The sequence below is a fragment of the Sapajus apella genome, unplaced genomic scaffold (genome assembly GCF_009761245.1).
Source record: "Sapajus apella isolate SASKATOON/1434 unplaced genomic scaffold, GSC_monkey_1.0 scaffold36, whole genome shotgun sequence".
NCBI classification, from domain to species: Eukaryota; Metazoa; Chordata; class Mammalia; order Primates; family Cebidae; genus Sapajus; species Sapajus apella.
In genome coordinates, this window is record NW_022436976.1 from 31,145,621 (window position 1) to 31,169,371 (window position 23,751).

Genomic DNA, 23,751 nt, shown 5'->3' on the forward strand with positions numbered 1-23,751 from the left:
AAGGATGAGAAGTTAGCTTGGTGGAGAGCATCCTAGGTAGAGGAAACAGCATGTGCAAAGGCCCTGTGACAAGATAGCATGGCTGAAGTTCTGACAAAGGCCCATGAGGCTGGAGCAAAGCAAGCAAGAGAACCAGGGAGTGTGGGGAGGCCAGCCAGGGATGCAGGGCCTTCACGACAGGTAGGAGCACTGTCGCTCTCGGGGGCAATGAAAAGCCATTAAGGGGGCCAGGTGCGGTGGCTCACACCTGTAATCCCAGCAATTGGGGAGGCCAAGGCAGGGGGATCACCTGAGGTCAGGAGTTCAAGACCAGCCTGGCCGACACGGTGAAACCCCATCTCTACCAAAAATACAAAAATTAGCTGGTTGTGGTGGTGCCCACCTGTAGTCCCAGCTACTCAGGAGGCTGAGGCAGGAGAATTGCTTGAACCTGGGAGGCAGAGGTTGCAGTGAGCTGAGATTGAGCCATCACACTCCAGCCTGGGGACAGAGCAAGATTCTGTCTCAAAAAAAAAAAAAAGCCACGAAAGGGGCTGAGAAGAGGAGACATACATTTGTCAAATGCTTTTTGGCTGCAGTACAAATTGGAGGGGCAGGAGTAGAAGCAGGAAGGTAAGCAGGAGCATTTCCCAGCTGGCGTGGTGGCGACAGAGGCAGACTGAAATCTATCTCTTCGGCCCGGCCAGCTTCCTGAATCAGAGCTGCCTTTCCTTCTGTGTTCCCAGGGTCAAGCCTGGAGTGTGACAGCAAGAAGTGCTTAAACATTTTGTGTCACCTAAATGAATGAATGCGTTATCTCATATAACCTTCGTCGTCGCCATATAAGAAAGATACTATTTCTGTTCACATAGGTAGAAACTGAGCCTCGTAGAGGTGAAGTGACTTACCTAGGTCACAAAATGGTAATGCAGGATTTTTTTTTTTTTTTTAAGAGAGAAGGGGTCCTGCTGTATTCCCCACGCTGGCCTCGAACTCCTGGCCTCAAGTGACCCTCTGCCTCTGCCTCCCGAAGGGTTGGAATTACAGGCATGAGCCAGCATGTCCAGCCAAAACAAGGATTTAGACTGTCTGTGACTCCAAGTCACTCTGCTTCCACTCTCCCAGGCTGCTGCTGTCACCATAGATAACACCATTATTGTCCAGTGAACCACAAACAAGAGTCAGAGCCAGACACCTGCCCAAGGCCACACAACTAGTTACGGCAGAGTGTGGTCCTGGAGGCCGGGTGTGCTGAGCTCAGCAGGAAGGAAGGAGAGGAGCAGGGCAGGACAGGCAGCAACAGGGGCTGGCCGACTGGATGCTCACCGCCAGGGGCACGATGGAAGCCCGGCCCTTCTTGGTGACGGGCTTCTCCTTCAGGCTGCCCAGGAGCAGATCCAGGAGGTCTCGGACATCACAGCTGGGCTTGCGCAGTATCAGCTGCCTCCACATATCTGCTCCATTGCTGAGAGGTCAGAGATGGGGACGATTAGTGGTGGCCAGGGCAGTGGCGCTCACCCAGCCTCCAAATGGTTTCAGGAGGGGGAAGCTCAGATGTCAATGAAATGACAACCATGGGCACACCTGCAAGGAATGGTCCAGAAAACACTCCCGAAGAGGCAGGGGCTAGAAGGATGAGAAACCCTCTTTCCCAGCCAGGCGCGGTGGCTCCCGCCTGTAATCCCAACACTTTGGGAGGCCGAGGTGGGTGGATCACCTGAGGGCAGGAGTTCAAGACCAGCCTGGCCAACATGGCGAAACCCTGTCTCTACTAATAATACAAAAAATTAGCTAGGCATGTGGCACATGCTTGTAATCCCAGATACTGGGGAGGCTGAGGTAGGATAATCACTTGAACCCAGGAGGCGGAGGTTGCAGTGAAACGAGATCGCGCCAGTGCACTTCAGCCTGGGCAACAAGAGCGACACTCCATAAAAACCTATTTCCCAGGTATCCTGCCAAGTGCTTTACATGCAATGTATTACTTTGGCAGAGATTAGCTGAGCATCTACTGTACACCAGGCCCTAGGCAAATCTTGGAGAATACCGATATGAAAAAGAATTCCAGATACTCAAGATCACTGAATTCTCACAATAGCCCTCAGGTGAGTGTTGTTTTTCCCATTTTACCGATGAGGAATTGAGACTCAGAGAGATGAAATTACCAGTCCAAGATTACACAGCTAATGAGCTGCAGAGCCAAGATGTGGCCAGGTCTGATGTCTCCAAAGCCTTTGCTCGTTCCTCTAACCAAGGAGCAAGAATCAGTGTGGTTGAGCGGCCTGGGGCTAGGATCCCGCACTTGTCACATAATATCAGGGAGCCCCTGCTCCCGTCCCTTAGAAGGCAGTACAACAGGCAAGGAAAAGCATCTGCACCCCACCAAACGCCAGCCTGCAGGCACTCCGATCACCTTTCCCCTTCTACAGGAGCGTTTCTACCCTCCATTCCCTTTCCAGCTCCGGTCCCCTGGAAACCTGATACAGTATGGCAACTATGTTGCTAGGCAACATTACTTATGGTAATAATGACTCCACTGGTAAATTACATCTGGACTAGGAGGAACTATAAATTAACTACAAGAACTGATGGGGCACTAGCATTGAGCTTCCCGGGATGCAGTGACCCTTGTAACTGGGTTTGTCCCTTTGGGGGCCCTGGAAGCAAAGCCAAGATGTTGTAAAAGATGCTAGTCCCTGTGAGGCCTGTGCCCTTTAAGCCAGAGCAGCTCCTATTCCCACCCTATGGGCCTCCTTCCGTCACACCTGAGCTTTCACCCGGGAGGCCCTGGAGACCAGCTCCTAGACTCAGGGCAAAGACTAGGGTGAGGAAAGTGAGAACCCAGGGTACCAGCTCTAAGGAAGGCCTCATGCTCAGGCTCACACATGTGCAGACTTGGCGCCGAGACTATCTCCTTAAATGTTGTGCCCTGGGTGCCTCCGTCTGGCCTGCTGTGGGGGCTGCTGAAAGGACCCCCACAAAGAGGAGCTCCTGACACTGCCCTGTCCCATATCCTGAGTGACAGATTCCAGGTGGGGCCCCAGAAGTCTTGTGGGTCTGACTGCTTAGTGGACCCAAGGGGGGAAAGAAAAACAACAACCCTTGTGGGCAGTGCAGCCAGAAAGGGTTTAATTCTTCCAAGCGAGAGGCTGGGATGTGCCAGCTGTGCCCTCGCCGTCCCGACTGATCTTGGTTTCTATGAATGACATCAACTGTCCTTACTGGAGCACACCCCATTTGCACAGTTCTTTGGCTCTCAGACAACCACCCGAAGGTGTGGATCGCTCACTGCCTTATTTTACTCATTCAAAGAAGGCATGGGAGCATTTCCCGGGCTGGAAGGCTGAAGCCAGCCAGACTGGCCTCCCTTGGCCACGAGCTCACTATCTGACCACAGTCCCCTCTGCCCATCAGGTCATTAACTCCCTGAAGACAGTGAGCATGGAGCACCTTCCGCACGGCCCAGGCCCGAGCAGGCACTCGGCACCACTGGCTGCCTGACTCTGTCATGACCACCCACCTGGGGTGGGATTGCAGGGATGCTTTCCTTCTTTTGCCTATAGGGGAAGGAGAGAGCAAACGGGCTACCCAAGACCCACACAGTAGCTGGAGGCAGAGTCAGGATGGACGCTCAGACCGACACTCAGACCCTCCTCTCAATGGCACTGTTAAAGAGCTCTGGGCTGGTAGTTAGACCTGAGTTTAGGTCTTCTATCCTGGTGCTTGCTCAATGAGTACCTGGGGCAAGAAACTTCCCTAAGCCTCAGTTTCCTCATCTGCACAGTGGGAATGTTGTGAGAATGAGAGACTGTGGGAATACTTGGTGCTGACAGCAGCAGTGCTCAGGAAGCACTTCATGGTCATCATAAGCACCACAGGTCACAGAAGAGGGGGCATCTGGGAGGGCAAGGGGCCATCTGGGCAGAAGGGGGTCCCCAACTTGGGAGTGCTGCTTGAACCCTGTAAGATGCAGTGGCTGGGAACCCGTTCACTTGGTACCTGTCCAGTGGGAGGGGGCACATGAGCAGGGCCACCACGACCTCGGTCATGAAGGAGCTGGCCAGGAGGGAGACGGGCAGCAGGGCCACCTCACGGGCCCGAGGCTCCTGGATGTGGCTCAGCTGCAGGTAGATGCCCTGCATGATTTCTGGGATCTGGGGCACAGCAGGGGCAGTCATGAGCAGGTGGACAGCCCAGTGGAGAAGCCAAGGGAGGCATGGAGGCAGCAGGAAGGTGGGGGGAGGGAAGCGGGCGACAGCCTAGAGAGCAGGGGAGAAGGCCCAAACGAGAGAGACGAAGAGGCAAGCAGAGCACCTGCGCCCCCCGGGAGCCAGCCAGTTTCCCTTTACTACCCTTCCCTACACACCCTTCTACCCCCAAATCCACCTCCACCCGCCACCAAGTCAGCTGAGTTCCTTCAGGGGTGGTAAGAGAAAACCTTCAAGGTGGGAGCACCTAGAACTCAGCCGCCAGCATCCCTTCCCTCCCCCAGAGGTTAGGGGGTTCAGGTATCCCCTACCCTGCCCACTGTCAGGCAGGCCAGTAATGAGCAGGCCATGGGGGCTCCCAAGCCCCAGTGACAGCTCAGTCCCTGCACCCAGGACGCCTTACCACCTCCAGCACCCTGTGGCGGTACCACTCTAGCACCCAGCTGAGCATGACCTCCGAGGCCAGCTGCATTGTCTCCCCGGAGTCCTTCCCCGGAGCCTCTGAGCTGCCTTTCAGCCCTTCCAGGGCTGCCAGCAGCAGGTCCTTTACCTGCTGGGGCCCCAGGAAGTCTCCAAATTCCTGAAACAAAGGTGCCAAGATCATGACACTGATGAGCAGCCTGAGCTTTGTGCACAGAGGCACAGACATGGCCTGACACCCACATGCAGAGGTCAACAGGGAGGGTGGGGAATGTTCAGTTAACAGGTAAGTGCTGAACCTTTAGGGAGGAGCTACAAAAGCAGGAGTGGCCTGTCCCTGCACACAGCACAGGGTGACATGCGCAAGGGAGAAGGGAGTCCACGCACTGTGGCACAAAGGAGAGGGGTAGGGTACCCAGGACAGGTGCAGGTGGTGGGGAGGCGTCCCACAAAGCCTGGAAAGCTGGGAAGGTGGCGCTGCCCCTCCTCACCCCCACCCTCCGCTCCTGGGTGGGCACTAGGCGGTTACCGCGATCACCCGCAGGATGTTCTGGCACGGGCTCACTGAGTTGTAGGGACCCAGGAAACGCTTGTTGCTCTCATATAGCTCCTTCTTGTTGGTCTCTTCCTTATCTTTGGCTCCTGCAAAAAGAGAACCTTCCAAGTGAGGCCAGATCTTCCTATTTTTGTTAAACATACACGTAGGAAGTCCCTGCATCATAAGGAACCAGCTTGATACATTTTCACAGAGTGAACACACCACTGTAGCCGGCCCCCAGATCAAGATGCAGAACTTGATTGGCACCCCAGAAGCCCCTCTTGTGCACCCCTTTCAATCACTAGCCCTCTCTCTGACCCTGGCTAAACACGATTCTAATTTCTCAACCCCTAGAGAAATTTGCTTCTGAAGTTTATATAAATGGACACATCACATGTTATCCTTGGCATGTGTCTCCTTTCACTCAACATGATATGGATGAGTTTCATCCACTCAGTCGCACCAGCATTCGTTCTTTCATTCATTCTCAATGCTGCATAATTCCCATACTATGAAGGATATGATTAGTTATCTGTTCTACTTTTGATGGACATTTGGGTTATTGCCAGTTACTAAGCATCGTGCTGCTAAGAACATTCTAGGGTATCTCTTGGTGAGTATATCTATACAATTGTTGGATGTATACGTAGGAGTGGATTGCTGGGTCATAGTCTAAGCATAGGTTCAGCTACAGGAGTTACTGCCAAACAGTTTTCTATCATGGGAAATCAATGGCACCCCCACCTGCAGCACACGAGAGTTCCCATTGCTCCACATCTTCCCAGCGCACGGCACTGTCTGTGTTTCATTTATGCCATCCTGGTGGATGTGTGGCAATACCTCTTTTAAATTGCAATCCCCCTACCCCTGGTAGTACCAATCCTTATCTACTTTTCTTCAGTTTTTATCATCATCTGACTTGCTATATGTGTTACTTCTTTATTTTGTTCACTGTCTGTCAACAAGAAGAAGGTGCTCTCACCAAAGGAGGATCATTTACTCTCTTTTTCCCACTGCTGTGTCCCACATGCTAGAATAGCACCTGGCACATAGTGGCTTCATGTTTTCAGCTGAAGGAAGCACATTTCAGGTGCACTTCCTGAGCTCTACTGCAGTCCAGCTTGGGTCCTACCTGGATCCCCTCAAGGTATACAGGACTTAGGCACAAGAAAGGGCCACTGAGGCAGAGTGATCACGTGGACAAAGTGTGTGTGCTGTTTGTAAAGGAGAGGAGCTTGAGATCTGGTGTCAGGCAGTCCCCGTTCAAATCCTGGCTGGGCTGCTTCCTACAGTCAGGGTGCCTGGGCAGACCACTTCATTCACTGAGATTAAATTCCGAGTGGCTGGGTACACTGGCTCACACCTGTAATCCCAGCACTTTGCTCTTTTTTTTTTTTTTTGGGGGTTTGGTTTTTGTTTGTTTGTTTGTTTTGAGATGCAGCCTCGCTCTGTCGCCCAGGCTGGAGTGCAGTGGTGTGATCTCAGCTCACTGCAACCTCCGCCTCCCGGGTTCAAGTGATCCTCCTGGCTTAGCCTCCAGAGTAGTGGTGACTACAGGTGTATGCCACTACACCTAGCTTATTTTTGTATTTTTAGTAAAGACGGGGTATCACCTTGTTGGCCAGGCTGGTCTCGAACTCCTGACCTCAGCTGATCCTCCCACCTTGACCTCCCAAAGTGCTGGAGTTATAGGCATGAGCCACCACACCCGGCCTGTAATCCCAGCACTTTGGAGGCTAAGGCAAGTGGCTCACTTGTGCCCAGGAGTTCAAGACCACCCCAGGCAACATGGCAAAACCCTGTCTCTACAAAAAATTAATTAGCTGGGCCGGGCGCAGTAGCTCATACCTGTAATCCCAGCACTTTGGGAGGTCAAGGCAGGCAGATCAGTTGAGATCAGGAGTTCAAGACCAGCCTGGCAAAAATGTCGAAACCCCTGACTCTCCTAAAAAAACCACAAAAATTAGCCTCACATGATGGCAGACAGCTGTAGTCCCAGCTACTTGGGAGGCTGAGGCAGGAGAATGGCTTTAACCTGAGAGGCAGAGGCTGCAGTGAGCCAAGATTGCTCCACTGCACTCCAGCCTGGGCAACAAAGCAAGACTCCATCTCAAAAAATAATAATAAATAAATAAATAAATAAATAAGCTTGTCGTGGTGGTGCATGCCTGCAGTCCCAGCAACTTTGGACGCTGAGGCGGGAGGATCACCTGAGCCCAGGAGGTTGAGGCTGCAATGAGCCGTGACCGAGCTGCTGCACTCCAGCCTGGATAACAGGGCAAGACCCTATCTCAAAAAATAAATAAATAAAATAAAATCTAAGAGTATGGTTCTTCCCTGCTGGGTCTGTATTTAAAAAATGCAAAATCTGGCCGGGCACGGTGGCTCAAGCCTGTAATCCCAGCACTGTGGGAGGCCGAGGCGGGTGGATCACGAGGTCGAGAGATCGAGACCATCCTGGTCAACATGGTGAAACCCCGTCTCTACTAAAAATACAAAAAATTATCTGGGCATGGTGGCGCGTGCCTGTAATCCCAGCGACTCAGGAGGCTGAGGCAGGAGAATTGCCTGAACCCAGGAGGCGGAGGTTGCGGTGAGCCGAGATCGCGCCATTGCACTCCAGCCTGGGTAACAAGAGCGAAACTCCGTCTCAAAAAAAAAAAAAAGCAAAATCTAAAAGGTTTGACCTAGGATTGCCGAATAAAATACAGTATACCCAGTTAAATTTGAATTCCAGATAAACAGATCATTTTTTGTGAAAGTATGTCTTAAATATACTAAAAATTATCCATTGTTTATCTGAAATTCAAATTTAACTGGTTATCCTGTATTTTTTATTTGCTAAATCTGGCAACTCTAATTGAGTCTATACTAGTCCTACTCATTTTTCTTTCTTTCTATCTTTTTTAAATGAGCAGCCTCGGCGGGCTGCAGTGATGTATGCCTCTAATCGCAGCGCTTTGGGAGGTCGAGGCAGGCGGATCGCTCGAGACCAGAAGTTCAAGACCAGCCTGGGCCATATGGCGAAACCCCACCTCTACCAAAACTACAAAAAAAAATTTAGCCAGGCGTGATAGCATGTGCCTGTAGTCCCAGCTACTCAGGAGGCTGAGGTGGGAGGATTGCTTGAGCCTGAGAGATTGAGGCTGAGGCTGCAGTGAGCCGAGATTATGCCACTGAACTCTAACCTGGACAACAGAACAAGACTGTGTCTCAAAAAAAAAAAAAAAAAAAGAGCAGCCTCCCAAGCCAGAATAGGCTCACAGAAACTCCTATTCCTACCCCGAAAGCTGGTTATTAACATGGCTTACACCACCTTCACCTGTCACTCCAGAGACATGAGTGGCTCCTGGCCAGCAGGGTAAATCTCCCAGGGACCAAATCTTTGTCCCAAATGCTAGAGATCAAGAAGAGTGAGGATACCAGATAAATCCCAAAAGCCTGAAGGGATGGGAGAAGGAGAACTGTACAGCAAGTCCCTGTAATGTGAGGCGCTGAGCTAGTCTCTTTACATGTGCTCCTACAGAAGATCTTACTTAATCTTTCAAAAAGCATGAACTCAGGCTAGGCGCAGTGGCTCACTCCTGTAAGCCTAGTACTTTGGGAGGCTGAGGCAGATGAGTCACTTGAGGTCAGGAGTTCGAGTCCATCCTGGCCAACATGGTGAAACCCTGTCTCTACTAAAAATACAAAAATTAGCCAGTTGTGGTGACGTGCGCCTGTAATCCCAGCTATTTGGGAGGCTGAGGCAGGAGAACCACTTGAATCCAGGAGTTGGAGATTGCAGTGAGCCAAGATTGTGCACTGCACTCCAGCCTGGGCGGCAGAGCCAGACTCCGTCAAAAAAAAAAAAAAAGCATGGATTATATCTGAGTGTACCCTTTTTACAGATGAGGAAATCTAGGCCTACATAAAATGCTTGCCTGAGGTCACATCACTAACAAGGGATAGAACCAGGTCTTATGTGCAGGTCACTCTACCTCCAGAACCAGGAGAGTTTAAACTACATGCCAAGGTCCCCTGGTTTAGGGCAGAGCTGGGACTATGGAGAAAGGAAGGAGACAAGCGACAGCTGACACTGCACCTCTAGGTACGTGCCTCCAGGACACCTGTGCAGCCCATACCACATCACTAAGGGCTCCCTGAAGCTGAATCGAGGAAAGTTCTCCCAACTACAAGCTTAAGCTACTCTGATTCAAAGATAGAAGCTGTTCTTTATTCAGTAGGTATTCACTGAGCACCCACCATGTGCCAGGCCCAGCGATAGCTCTTGGGAATGCAGGGGTGACCTAGATGCAGCCCTGCCCTTCCCTCTAGCGGGGAAGACAGACAGGAAAACAAGGTGTTAGGGCAATTAGCCCTAGGTGTGCATAGTATTAAGGGAATATGAAAATGATAGTCACAAATCAAGCTTGGAAGGATAAGAAAAAGCAAGATTGCTTAAATCAAAATAGTTTGGTTTGTAGCATTTGTCCCCTGGTTCTGTGGGGTCTTGGGCTGCACACCAGTTTCCACAGTCCCCGCCTGACCTTGTGCAGGTTTCCCCCATCTGCCACCAGTGCCTTAGTGTCAAGGCTCCGTCTGATTCTTTGTTGAATCCAGACTGAGCAGCAGCTCAGAAGCCTCCCTTCAGCAGCACTCCAATAGGGCTTACGTTTCTGGAGATCCAGGATGGTGTAGAGGGTGACGATGCCATCCAGAGCCTCCCGGCCGATCTCCTCATCAGGATCCCCGACTCGAAGGATGAGTCTCCCCAGCAGAAGTCCCAGCGCCGGGAACCCCAAGGGCACCTGTTTTTATTGCAGTCTTAGGGACTGAGTGTTGTAGGTTCAATAACGCTGTACATTAAATGGTGAACACAGGTGGATAGTCTGGCCCAGATTACAGAGCCCTCTGGAGACGGCAAGAGCCACCTGGGAATCCCTGAACAGAGGCACAGGTTCCTTCAGAAGTGGGAAGATTTTCCCTGAGAGCGTCCACCCCTCCCACGGGCCACTCACAAAGAAAGGCAGAGTTACAAGCATGTGGTTCAACACAGAGACGTTGCTGTTCACAGCCCGTGCTCGCTCATGGGCCTTCCCGGAGTTCATCCAGGGCCCCAGCGGCTGTGGGGTCAAAAGCAAGATTCAGAACTACCGGGTAGATGCCAGCCCCTGCTGCTGGGTGGACAGGTCAGCCTTCACCCATCAGCAGGAAGCTTCTAGAGGGGGCATGAAGGTCACCACAGCCTTCCTCCTCTTCTTGGGGTTTAGGGAGAGATGGAGTTCAGAATGGGACTGACAGACTATAGGGAGGAAGGAAGTCAATGAGGAGAGAGATGAAAGTTGAAGAGTCAGGCCGGGCGCGGTGGCTCACGCCTGTAATCCCAGCACTTTGGGAGGCCGAGGCGGGTGGATCACGAGGTCAAGAGATCGAGACCATCCTGGTCAACACGGTGAAACCCCGTCTCTACTAAAACTACAAAAAATTAGCTGGGCATGGTGGCGCGTGCCTGTAATCCCAGCTACTCAGGAGGCTGAGGCAGGAGAATTGCCTGAACCCAGGAGGCGGAGGTTGCAGTGAGCCGAGATCGCGCCATTGCACTCCAGCCTGGGTAACAAGAGCAAAACTCCATGTCAAAAAAAAAAAGAAAGAAAGAAAGTTGAAGAGTCATGAAGACAGAAGAAAGATGCAGGGACAAGAATGAGGAGAGCACAGATATGGGGGCAGCTATAACCATGCGGCAGCCATTTAGAGAGTGGGGGGATAGGGAGAGAGTGGAGAGGCAGGAGTCTGGGACAGGGCCTGTGAGACAGAGGCGGGGCAGAACACTCCCATAAGATAACATCCTGAAGCCAAATCACTCCTGGGTCTGACCTCCACTGCTCCCAGCCAGTGTCTCTCTTCCCTCCACCCTTTCTCCCCTCCCTTCCTTCCCCCTCCCATCTCCACACCTCCAAGATGCTCTTCAGTCCAGCAGGAGTGGGGTCCTCAACAAAGAGGGCTTTGAGCAGCATCTGCAGGGCCTCCAGGGTCTGATGGTAAAGAGTCTGTGGACAAGAGGAGCATCAAGCCACTAGGGCACCTCTGAAGTAGATGCCAGGCCCCGGCAGCACCTGGTGTGGGTCCAGGGAGGTAGGGGAGTTTGGACCCATGAAAGCTGAGTTCTGGTTCCACCTCTGAGACTAACTTGATGTGTAATATTGGGCAGATCACTTCCCCTCATGGGTTATAGCTTCCTTATCAACAAATTGCTAATTGTTGTCTCTGCACTTTCTACCTTAAATAGGGAAGAAGCAGAGATCCAGCATCTACTGAGGATCTACCATGGACCAGGTGGCTACATGCTGATTTGCACAACCATATCACCTTGTCCACAAATTCATTTTACAAATGAAGGGACAGGGACACTTAGAAGTTTCAAGTCATGAGGAGCAAATGAGAGGATGGATGGGCAAACGCTGTAGAACTGCAAGAGATGGAAGAATGAAAGGGCCGATCCTACTCTCGTCATCCCTGGGAAAGTGCTCTGATTTGTATTTGAATTGCTTCTCCTAGACCCAAGTCAGTTTTCCAAGTTGCCCCTTAAGGGAGCCATCACTCCCATTCCCATTTCTCATCCCTTAGCCACACCACTGTCCTGGAATTGTCTTATGGGTATGGGCATTACACCTGCACAAGGCTGGGCAGTGGTTTTCAGTTACTCAGAAGATCCTTTTTTGCCTCCCCGCCTCCTGCCAGGTCAAGTGTGCTTCCTACGTTGTTATTGTCCAGACTTCCTGAGTCTGCACACACCCTGAAGCCAGTGGTCCTTAGGGTTATACCACAACCACCAAGAAAGCCTGGCTCACCACCTACCTCCTCCTTCCTGCCCATCTCTGCGAATTACTGTGCAGCACTGACCTCTGCTGGCAAAGCCTGGTACTGCAAGAAGGCTGCTTGCTCTTTTCATCCACCAGCTCCTCCGTCTTCTCCAAGGGCACCACCTCGGGGACCCTGGCTCTCCAGCCTCACTTTCCAGAACTCTTGCCTCACCCTCTAAGCTCCAGCCACACTGCCAGTTTGTCATCCTTCTGCATCCGGGAATGCTCTTCCTTCTGTCACGCTTCTCAGCTTCACAATCACAACCCCTGACCCCCATCTAGGCCATCCCCCCACACCACCAGCATTGCAGGCTCTTTATAACACCGAATACTTCTGGCTTGCACCATTTACCATTGGTGTCATTTTGCATTTCTTCGTATTTACTTATTTGATACCATTCATCTCCCCAACACTCACCTCGGCTGTAAGGCTCCTGTGCTGAGTTCAGCATGGAGTAGGGACTGAGTTAACATTTGTAAATGAAGTGATGAACAAATGTGCTGCACCCTGGGCTGAAACCCCTTTGCCTTCACCTTCCCCACTGACCCTCGCTCCCCCTCATCCTACCCTGAGGGTCACCTCCACCCATCCTCCCAGGAATGCCTGGAGAGGTTTGAAGATGCTCACATGAGCCCCGTGAGGTTCTGCTTCTCCAGGTCTCACCCCCCGGTCCCCTAGCCTGTCTCCATTATAGCCTAGGCCCCAGCCCTGCCCCTCCCAAGCCTGGCCACTTCCCCTGGCCATGCCAACATCTGCCCACATCCCTCCCAGAGGGCAGGGCCCAGAACTGGACAGGATAGGGTGTCTTTATTTGAATGATTCATCCATCCACCATTTATCAAGTACTCAGACCAACAGAAGTGAGTTGAATTGCCCAAGGCCACAGACCAATGAGCTGGAGGGCACAGCTGCGTATCTCCTCCCAGAACGTGACCTGGCCCTGGGGCCCCACTGGGAAGGCCCCGCCTCACCTGGATGGTCTCAGCCTTGGCCTCATCCTTCTCCTGCATGGCCTGCACGGAGGGCAGGGAGAACACGCTCTGCACACACGTGTTCACCAGCTCCGACCTCTCCCGCACGCCCAGGGTGGGCTGAGTGCGGCTGGGGAAGAGGCAGAAAGCAAAGGCATGGAGTGAGGGAGGGGCCCTGTGGCTGAGGACCGGGCTGGGCAAGGGGAATGGAAAAGGCACAGGGGCTGGGGGAGGGTAGAGTGGAGAGATGAGGGAGGCAGAGTGGAGGAAGTGGGGAGAGGGGCTATGGGGACAGGGAGAAGGCCGTGGGCACCTCAGCTGGGTCAGGATCTCCATGGCCTGCCGGCGGACGGAGCTTGACAGTGAATCCAGTGGCTCCTCCTGGATCTGCCTCTGGACAGGGGGCCACAGAGGGGCCGATGAGGACAGGGCTACTGCAGGCCTCCAGGGCCAACGCTGCCCCCTTACAAGGAGCAGGTCGCAGCAGCCCCTCAGCTCCTCCCGCCTCAGCTTCCCAAGTAACTAGGTCTACAGGCTCGTGCCGCCACACTTGGCTAAGTGTTTCTATTTTTTGTAGAGACAGAGTTTTGCTGTGTTGCCCAGGCTGGTCTCAAACTCCTGAGTTCAAACCAACCTCCTGCCTTGGCCTCCCAAAATGCTGGAATTAAAGACATGAGCCACCACGCCCGGCCTCTAGGAAGCACATTCAAACCATGGAACTGGCCCAAAGCAAAACCCACCACACGTGGCCTTTGAAAACTGCCCAGCTGAACTCCTTTAAATTTTTTTTTTTTCTTTTTAGAGATGGGGCCTTGTTACATTGGCCAGGTTTGTCTTGAACTTGTTTTTTTGTTTGTTTGTTTGTTTTGAGATGAAGTCTTGCTCTGTCGCCCAGGTTGGAGCGCAGTGGCACGATCTCGGCTCACCGCAACCTCTGCCTCCCTGCTCAAGCGATTCTCCTGCCTCAGCCTCCTGAGTAGCTAGCACACTCAGAAGGGAAGCCCATGCCAGGTGATACGCACACCTACAATTCTAGCACAGAGACGGGCTTTCACCATTTTGGTCAGGCTGGTCTCAAACTCCTGACCTCAAATGATCTGCCCACCTCGGCCTCCCAGAGCGCTGAGATCACAGACATGAGCCACCATGCATGTTGAACTCTTGGCCTCCCAAAGTGCTAAGATTACAGGCATGAACCACCACACCTGGCCAAATATCCATTTCTTTAAGATAAAAAAATTAATTGGGTGTGGTGGCGCACACCTGTGGTCCCAGCTCTCGAGGGGCTGAGGGGGGAGAATCTCGTGAGGTTGATGCCACAGTGAGCCATGATGGCACCACAGCACTCCAGCCTGGGCGACAGAGCATGACCCTGTCTCAAAATAAAATATGTCCTTCTAATTGCTTCTCACTTTCGATCTAGCACCTACACACAGCAGATGCTCGATTAATGTTAGTTAAATGAAGGTATGGAGAGCAAGGACGTTTTTGGTTGGCTGTGTAAGGTACACAAACACAGATGTAATTTGGAAGGCTCAGTGGTTATTCCTGCCCAGTCTATTCTGGTGGATAACTGAGAAGTGACTGTATTTAGCAACATGATAAAGGAACTGTCTAAAGTTGCCCACCAGAAGGAATTTCTGGGGAAAGAAAGTATTAAGTCATGAGAACTGCTTCAGGGTGTGCAAGGCTTTACTGTAGACTAAAGCATGAGGTTGTGTCCTCCCAACAAGCCAATGACACAGGTATTATCACACCCATCTGTGAGATGAGAAGAGTAAGGCTCGGAGCTTGCCCGAGCTCCCTCCCTGTAGGTGGAGGGCAGTTCGAGGTGGAGCTGAGACTCAATTCCCGGGGTCCCGCCTCCTCATCCCCTCCTCCCACCTCAACCTCCCACCCCTGCAGTCTCATCAGTAGGTGGACGCAGGAATCCTGCCCCCCCCACCCCAATCCACAGACCCGCCTGTGGCTCCCCACCATCATCTTCTTCATCATGGTCTTCTTGCCTCCTTCTGCCTCCAGCAGATCCTGGCTCCTCTGAAGGTTGCTGACATTCTCAACCTAGGGGATGGCAGAGCGCAAAACCTCAGAGTGACAGTGAGATTCCCGCTGAGCCCGGTCCTCAGGCTGTCCATACAGCGCTAGTAACCACCCGACACCCACAGGCAAGCCAGCATTGGCACAAGAGAAATGACAGGTTCCCACAAGGGGAACTTGGGGTGGGGTCAAGATTGGAGAACTTAGAGGGGCTGGAGGAGTTAATCCTGAATGCTGGCATTTGGAAGAGAACCAGATAGGAGGGACTGCAACATACTCCCCCTTCTCCGATCAACTAAGGAGAGGACAGAAAGGGCCCCAACCCTTCAACCTGAAATTGCACCATTAGTAACACTTCGTAAGGGCCTCCCAGTACATACAAGTCAAATTGAGGCAATCTGCTACCTGAGAGAGAGAATACATTAACCAATATCCAACGAATCTCTCCTTTCTCATCATCTTAAGGGAGAAGGAAAAGAAACACTGACCATGACCTAAGAAAACTAACTTCATCTAGTAAAGGGGAAAAGATGAGTGAATCTGGCAGGGAGGGTGGCACATTGAAAATGGCTGCAAGTTATTTTCCGCTCCTCCTATCCAAAGGACAGATTCCTCTTGAATCTTCGTTCATTTTACAACTTGCTTTGACCAGTAGAATAATGTGGACATGATACTGGGTCAGTTTCTGGATTAGCACTTAAGAAAACTGGAAGCTTCCACTTCTTCCCTCTGAAACCCAGACAGTGTTCTTCAAGGAAGCCCAGGCTAGACCACCCAATGATGACAGACAATGTGGAGAGAGGCCCTGGAAGATGAGGGGGTCATCTCAAATGCTCCAGTCCCACTGAGTGATCTCAGTCTACACTGTGTGGAGCAGAAGAACCACCCAGCTAAGCCCAGTCAACTTCAGAATCATGAGAAATCAGGCCTCTCTGATCCTAATGCCCCTGGCACTCAGGCTGGAATACAGTGATGCAATCACAGCTCACTGCAATCTCAAATTCCTGGATTCAAGCAATCCTTCTGTCTCAGCCTTCTGAGTAGCTAGGAATACAGGTGCATGCTACCATGCCCATCTACTTTTTTTTACTTTAAAAATTTTTATAGCTAGGCGTGGTGGCTCACGCCTGTAATCCCAGCACTTTGGGAGGCCGAGGAGGGCAGATCACCTGAGGTCAGGAGTTTGAGACCAGCCTGACCAACATGATGAAACCCTGTATCTATGAAAAATACAAAAATTAGCCAGGCATGATGGCACGCACCTGTAGTCCCAGCTACTCAGAAGGCTGTGCATATCTCCTGGTATGGACCTCACTTCAGCTTTGTTGTGCCCATTTTATAGAACTTTCCTGGCAGAGGAAACATATGTAAAAGCCCCGGGGCAGGAATGAGTATGGTGTGTATGAGGAACAGAAGAAGGCCATCGTGGCAGGAACACCGTGGACAATTAGAAGGATGCAATGGGATGAGGATAAACGCTCCCTGAATGCAAGGCCTCCTTAGTCCGGCCTCCTCTCCCCATCCCCGCCCAGTACTGCCCCGGGGACTGAAGCTTGGCCCTGAAGCAGCCTGGAGTCAGGGCCTGACTCCTGCATGTCTAGGCCTGAATGGATCCTCCACCTCCTCCACATTCTGTCCACCCATCAGCCTGGTCCACACTCCCTGAGTCTCACTCACGTCCACTGGCTCCTCCAGTCTTCCCCACTGGCCCTCGCCAAGTCCTGCAGATGCAAGTGTGCCTCCCCTGCTGACCTGGCCTTCTCACGCCTCCTGAGCCTGCCTCATGGCCCAGACCTGGGTTGGGCCTGACTGTCCTGAATAAAAGGCCACTTCTAGACTTTCTGCCCCTTTCAGAGCCCCTCCCACTATTCGTTCATTTAAAAATCTTTTATTGAGCATCTATTATGTGCCAGGCACTGCTCTAGACACTGAAGTTACAGCTGTGAATAACAGACAAAAATGCCCAAGTAATGGAAGATACGTCCTTTTTCGGCAGACAGACAAGAAATAAAATGAATAAACAAAGCATATGGCACATCAATGGCAATGAACGTTATGGAGAAAAGGAGAGCCAGGCTGAAGCATGGGGAATGCTGAGGCTGCAGGGCTGGGGAATGCTGAGGCTGCAGGGCTGGGGGTCGGGGTAGGCAGGACAGGGGTATCCCAGGACAGTCAGCTGGGGGTTGGGCAGGAGGCATACCAGAGCCATGTTGTGGCCATCCTCTCTCTTCTCTGGCACCTTCACCAGGCACGAGTTCGCTTCTCCTACAGGGCACAGTTTCAACAAGACAAAGCTGTGATGTACCTAGGATGCCATCATGCCATCTCTCCTCCCCCTCTAGGCCCCTCTAATCCTTACCCCACCCCAGCAGCCACACTGAGCTTTTAGGTATACGTTAGCTCATGTCACACCCTCCCTGAAACCCTTCATGACACCGCATTTCACTGAGCACAAAGCCAGCATCCTTGCCGAGGCCTTCATGCCCCGCCTGGTCAGCTGTGCCGTGCCCTCCTCCGCAGCCTCATCTCCCACCGCTGGCCCACCTCACTATGCTCTGGCTACCCTGGCCACACCAGCCTCCTTCCAGAACTGGGCACATTTCCCCTCAGGGCCTTTGCACGGTGGTTTCCTCTAGCCGGGTACCCCAGCCACTGCCCACCGTACCTCCTTGCCCCGCTAAGGCTCTCCTTCAGGCCTCGGCTTGCCTGCCAGTCCTAAGAAGGGCCACCCCCACCCTGGGGCTCAGCAAGGGCCACTGTGGTCTTGTCTTGCATTGTCCGAGTCTCTTCTTCCAGCAGTTATCATAATGCCTAGCTACACACCTACTCGTTATGAGAGGTATCTGCTGTTCTGTCGGTCCCTCGCCTCTTCACTTTCTTTTGGCAAAAGAGCCTCATCTTTTCTGTGTGCACCTAATTCCATGTGGCTAGGTGAAGCTGGATTCCTCAAGACACATCCAGCACCCCCTCTTCAGATGGGGGCAGGCCTGGGACCCAAGCTCCGCTCCTAAGAGTGTTCCTTGCCCCCAGCCACAGCCATTGGTCCAGGATGACAGCTTGACTGAGCAAGGCCAATAGGGTCCTTTTTTATTTTTTGTGAGATGGGGTTTTATTCTTGGTGCCTGGGCGGGAGTGCAGTGGCACAATCTCGGCTCACTGCAACCTCCACCTCCTGGGTACAAGCGATTGTCCTGCCTCAGCCTCCTGAATAACTGGGAGAGCAGACACATGCCACTGCACCTGGCTAATTTTTTTTTTTTTTTTTTTTTTTTTTTTGAGACAGTCTCACTCCGTCACCAGGCGCCAGGCTGGAGTGCAGTGGCACGACCTCGGCTCACTGCAACCTCCGCCTCCCAGGTTCAAGCAATTCTCCTGCCTCAGCCGCCCCAGTAGCTGGGACCACAGGTGTGAGCCACCACGCCCAGCTAATTTTTTTGTATTTTTAGTAGAGACGGGGTTTCACTGGGTTGGCCAGGATGATGGTCTTGATCTCTTGACCTCGTGATCTGCCCGCCTCGGCCTCCCAAAGTGCTGGGATTACAGGCGTGAGCCACCACACCAGACTGGCTAATTTTTTATATTTTTAGTAGAGACAGGGTTTCACCATATTGGCCAGGCTGGTCTCAAACTTCTGACTTCATGATCCACCCTCCTCAACCTCCCAAAGTGCTGGGATTACAGGCGTGAGCCACCGTGCCTGGCCAGAGTCCTTTATTTAAGGGGGTTGAGGGAACACCGAAGGAGAGAGGATATTTCTCCTTCTAAGGTCAAGGTCACTGGGGCCTATGAGAACCTAGAACTTGAGATTCTCAACCACCAGAGGAGACTGGAGGTTGGAGAAGCAGAGATACGCCAATTGTAGTGAACACAGCTGACACCAAGATCTTAGCTTCTGAATACCATTTTCCGCTAAAAGGAACAAGACTCCTTGGAGAAATGGGGATTCCAGGACTTGAGCAGGGAAAGTCCAGGATGAACCTGAGACATTTGAATGATGACATTTGACATGTCAAATGTCAAAGGGACAAAAAAGTGTGCTTTTTTTTTTTAAGAGCTTCGGGGGGGCTGGCATGGTAGCTCACACCTGCAATCCTAGCACTTTGCGGGGCTGAGGCAGGTGGATCATCTGAGGTCAGGAGTTTGAGACCAGCCTGACCAATGTGATAAAACCCCATCTCTACCAAAAATACAAACATTAGCTGGGCATGGTGGCACAAACCTGTAATTGCAGGTACTAGGGAGGCTGAGGCAGGAGAATTGCTTGAACCCAGGGGTGGAGGTTTCAGTGAGCCAAGATTGCACCACTGTACTCCAACCTGGGCAACAGAGCAATACTCTGCCTCAAAAAAAAAAAAAAAGAGCTTGGGGGTCTTGCCATGCTGCCCAGGCTGGTTTTGAACTCTTGGGCTCAAGTAATCCTCTGCCTTGGCCTCCCAAAGTGCTGGGATTACAGGTGTGAGTCACAGTGCCCAGCTACAAAAGTTTGCTTAAAGGGGATTCCACTGGTCAAATTGAGGGAAATTTGAGTATCACAATAAATTATGAAAGAAACAGATTAAAGCCCATTGAATAAACTAAGAACCCTCGAGTCCATACTAATACAAATCAATGAATAAATAAATTGAAAGTTTGATGAGGAATGGGATATTCACATAGTTTCAAAGTACTTGACCACATGATATTCACTACACAGGGGTAAGTACTGAGTTCACGTTGGAAAACCTTGGCAGCAACCATCTTGCTCAAGCAATGAAAGTGAACAGCATCAGTAACGAACAAATCAAAATTGTGAGGCGCCAAACAGGATGCAATGAGAAAAACCCCGCATCGCTTCTGTGCTATTCCTGCCAAAAATGCATGGCCTGAATCTAATCATGAGCAAGCGTCAGACAAATCGAAACTGAGGCACATCCGACAAAAATAGCTCGCCTGTCATCCTCAGATGTATCAAGGACAGGAAAGTCAAAGAAAGGCTGAGGACTGCAGGAGACAGATCAGACTAGGAAAAAAAAGAACGATGAGTGATTCTGAACTGGATCCCCTTGCTGTAGAGAACATTACGGGGAAGACTGGTGACTTCTGAATAAAGCCGGAGGATTATATGGTAGCTGTGCATCAGTACTAATTACCTGATTGTGATTGTCATAGCTGTATTTCATCCTTTTTTGTAAGAAATATACTCTGAAATTCGGGGGGTGATGAGGCATCATTTGGCAACTTATTCTGAAATGATTCAGGGCAAAAAATTATAATATGTTGTCAACTTTTCTTTTTTCTTTTTCCTTTGAAATGGAGTCTCGCTCTGTCACCCAGGCCGGAGTGCAGTGGCGCGCATCTCGGCTCACTGCGACCTCCAACTCCCAGGTTCAAGCAATTCTCCCACCTCAGCCTGCCAAGAAGCTGGGTTTACAGGTGCCACCACACCCACCTAATTTTTGCATTTTTAGTAGAGACAGAGTTTCACCACATTGGCCAGGCTGGTCTTGAACTGCTGCCTACAAGTGATCTGCCCACCTCGGCCTCCCAAAGTGCTGGGATTACAGTATATGACCAGTATTGTTCTAAGCACAGTTAATAAAAGTGAACAAAGTTACCTAAATTGATCTGTAGATTCAATGAAATCCCAATGGAAATGGCAGCTGGTTTTCATCTTATTTTATTTCATTTTGTGGAAATTGACAAGCTATTTCTAGGATCTATATAGAAAAGCAAAGCACCCAGAATAGACAATCTTGAGGTAGAACAAAGTTGGGGGACTTACACTACTAGATATCAAGAGTTACTCTAAAGCCCAGTAATTAAGGCGATGGTTAAGGATAGACAAATAGCCAAAGGAACTGAAAGAGTCCGGAAATGCACCTACACATGTATAGGCACTTGACTGACATCAAAGGTGGCACTGTAGTTCAGCAGGGAAAGCCGGGTCTTTTCTATCAATAGCCGGGGGCAATGGGGCTCCCATATGGGAAAATATATGAACCTTAAGACTCTTCCTCACACTGTTTTCCAAAATTAATGCAAAATGCACCATAAACTTAATGTGAAAGACGAAACAATAAAGCATCTAGGAGAAAACATAAGTCACTGTTTACTTAACAATTGGGTGTGAAAATATTTAAGCAGATGACAAAAAGCAACATCTAAACACAATTTGATTAATTGGGTTCTTTAAAATTAAGAACTGCTGTTTATCAAAAGACTTTATTAGGCCAGGCATAGTGGCTCACACCTGTAATCCCAGCACTTTGGGTGTGGTGGCGCACACCTGTGGTCCTAGCTACTCGGGAGGCTGAGACAGGAGGATCACCTGAGCCCAGGAGCTTGAGCCTGCAGTGAGCTATGACTGTGCCGCTGCACTCCAGCCTGCGCAACAGAGACCTCACTTCTTTTAAAAATTTTTAATTATTTAAGTTAAAAAATTAAAAATAAAGGCCTCATCAAGTCACAGACTTGGAGAAAATAGTCAAATTTTATATATCTAACAAAGAACTCATATCTGGATTATGTAAAGAACTCCCACAAGGCAATAAGAAAAAGAACAACCCAATTTTTTTTAAATGAGCAAAACATATATGCTGTTCCCTTCTGAAATTAAAAAAAAAAATCAGCAAAATGTTTGAACTAGTACTTCACAAAAGAGGATATACAAACTGCCAATGATCATGTAAAAAGATGCTTAACATCAGTAGTTATCAAGATATGCAAATTAAAACCACAAGTAACTATCACTAGACAGACACCCCCTACAATGACTACGATTTTTTAAATTGACAATACCAAACGTTGGTAAGAATGTGGAACATTTGAAATTCACATTGCTTGTGGAAGCATAAATGAATTCAGTCATTGCTGCAGTTTGAATATTTGTGTCCCCTCCAAAATTCATGTGGAAACTTAATCTCCAATGCAATAGTAGAGACTTTAGGAGGTGGTCAAATTATGAGGGCTCCCCTCTCAAGAATGGGATTAAGACCTTTATAAAAGAAGCTTCATATAGAGTTCAGTCCCTTATAGCCTTCCACCTTCCACCATGTGGGGATACAGCAAGCAGGCCCTCACCAGACACCAAACGCTGGTGCCTTGATCTTAGACCTCCAGTCTCTAGCAGTGTGAGAGAATAAATTCCTGTTGTTTATAAATTACTCAGTCTCAGGCATTTTGTTATGGCAGCACCAATGGACTAAGATTACCACTTTGAAAAACTGTTTGGCAGTATCTCTTTTTTTTTTTTTTTTTTGAGACGGAGTCTGGCTCTTATTGTCCAGGCTGGAGTGCAATGGCACAATCTCAGCTCATCGCATCCTCTGACCCCCGGGTTCAAGTGATTCTCCTGCCTCAGTCTCCCAAGTAGCTAAGATTACAGGCATGTGCCACCACACCCGGCTAATTTTGTATTTTTAGTAGAGACGGGGTTTCTCCATGTTGGTCAGGTTGGTCTCGAACTCCCAACCACAGGTGATCCGTCTGCCTTAGCCTCCCAAAGTGCATGAGCCACTGCGCCCATCTGGCAGTATCTCTTAAAGTTATAAATATGCCTGCACTTGACCCAGAAATTCTACTCTGCAATAAATAAGTGTACCTGTGCACCAAAGTCATGGGCGATAACATTCACAGCTACTTCATTAATAACATCCAAAAAGTGGGAACAATTCTAATGTCCATCAGCAGCAGAATGAATAAACAAACTGTGGTATATCCATACAATGGAATAGTAGAGAACACCAAAAAACAATCTACTATTGAAATACACAACAACATGGATGAATTCGACAGACATAAGGTTGTGCTAAAAAAGCCAGAGTCAAAACAGTAAACACAGTTGGGCTAGGTGGCACACACCTGTAATCCCGGCCCTTTGGGAGGCCAAGGTGTGTGGATCACCTGAGGTCAGGATTTCAAGACCAGCCTGGCCAACATGGTGAAACCCCGTCTCTACTTAAAAAACTACAAAAATTAGCCAGGCATGGCGGCACGCACCTGTAATCCCAGCTGCTCAGGACACTGAGGTGGGAGAATCACTTGAATCCAGGAGGTTGAGGTTGCAGTGAGCTGAGATTGCACCACTGCACTCCAGCCTGGGCGACAGAGTAAGACTCCACCTCAAAATAAAAATAAAAATAGAAAAAATTAGCTAGGCGTGGTGGCGCATGCCTGTAATTCCCAGCTACTCAGGAGGCTGAGGCAGAAGAATCGCTTGAACCAGGGAGGCAGAGGTTGCAGTGAGCCTAGATTATGCCATTGCACTCCAGCCTGGACAACAAGAGCAAAACTCCATCTAAAAAAAAATAGTAAATACAATATTATTCTATTGACAGTAAGTTTAAGAATAGGCAAAACTAGTCTATGGTGGTGCAAATTGGAATTGTCACCTCCAGGGCAGTGATTATCAGCCAAGAGCAGTTATCCCCCTGCCACACCCCCCACTGTGGAACTTTCAGCAATGTTTGGAAACAGTTTTGGTTTTTACAACTTGAGGGTGGCAATGGGAGGTTTCTACTAGCATCTGCTGGGTAGAGTCCAGGGATGGCTGCATCTCATAATACATAGAACAGCACCCCCATCCCCGCCACCAACATCACACACACACACACACACACACACACGACAAAGAATTTCCCAACACAAAATGTCAATAGTGCCAAAGTTGAGAAATCTTGTCCCAGGAGAAAGGATGCTGATTGGAAAGGGACATAAGGAAAGCCTCTGGGCTTCTGGAAAGATCTATATCATTATCTGAGTGGTAGCTACCAGTGTA

The 23,751-nt window shown here is 50.3% G+C and overlaps 1 protein-coding gene across 3 annotated transcripts in view; it reads right to left on the bottom strand.

The window, feature by feature from the left end:
* MROH7 (maestro heat like repeat family member 7) overlaps positions 1-23,751 on the bottom strand; it is an 89,525-nt gene that overhangs the window by 24,245 nt on the left and 41,529 nt on the right. The window contains exons 3-13 of one of the 3 annotated variants that reach the window (XM_032296881.1): positions 17,197-17,261; positions 14,919-15,020; positions 13,273-13,352; positions 12,960-13,089; positions 11,079-11,174; positions 10,146-10,250; positions 9,800-9,935; positions 5,137-5,249; positions 4,591-4,767; positions 3,979-4,133; positions 1,306-1,444 (exon numbers count right to left, since the gene is read on the bottom strand). In XM_032296881.1, coding sequence (XP_032152772.1) covers positions 1,306-1,444; positions 3,979-4,133; positions 4,591-4,767; positions 5,137-5,249; positions 9,800-9,935; positions 10,146-10,250; positions 11,079-11,174; positions 12,960-13,089; positions 13,273-13,352; positions 14,919-15,020; positions 17,197-17,261 — 1,298 coding nt within the window. The remainder of the gene's footprint in view (positions 1-1,305; positions 1,445-3,978; positions 4,134-4,590; positions 4,768-5,136; positions 5,250-9,799; positions 9,936-10,145; positions 10,251-11,078; positions 11,175-12,959; positions 13,090-13,272; positions 13,353-14,918; positions 15,021-17,196; positions 17,262-23,751) is intronic. The other 2 variants (XM_032296882.1, XM_032296883.1) reach the window with 2 other exon arrangements.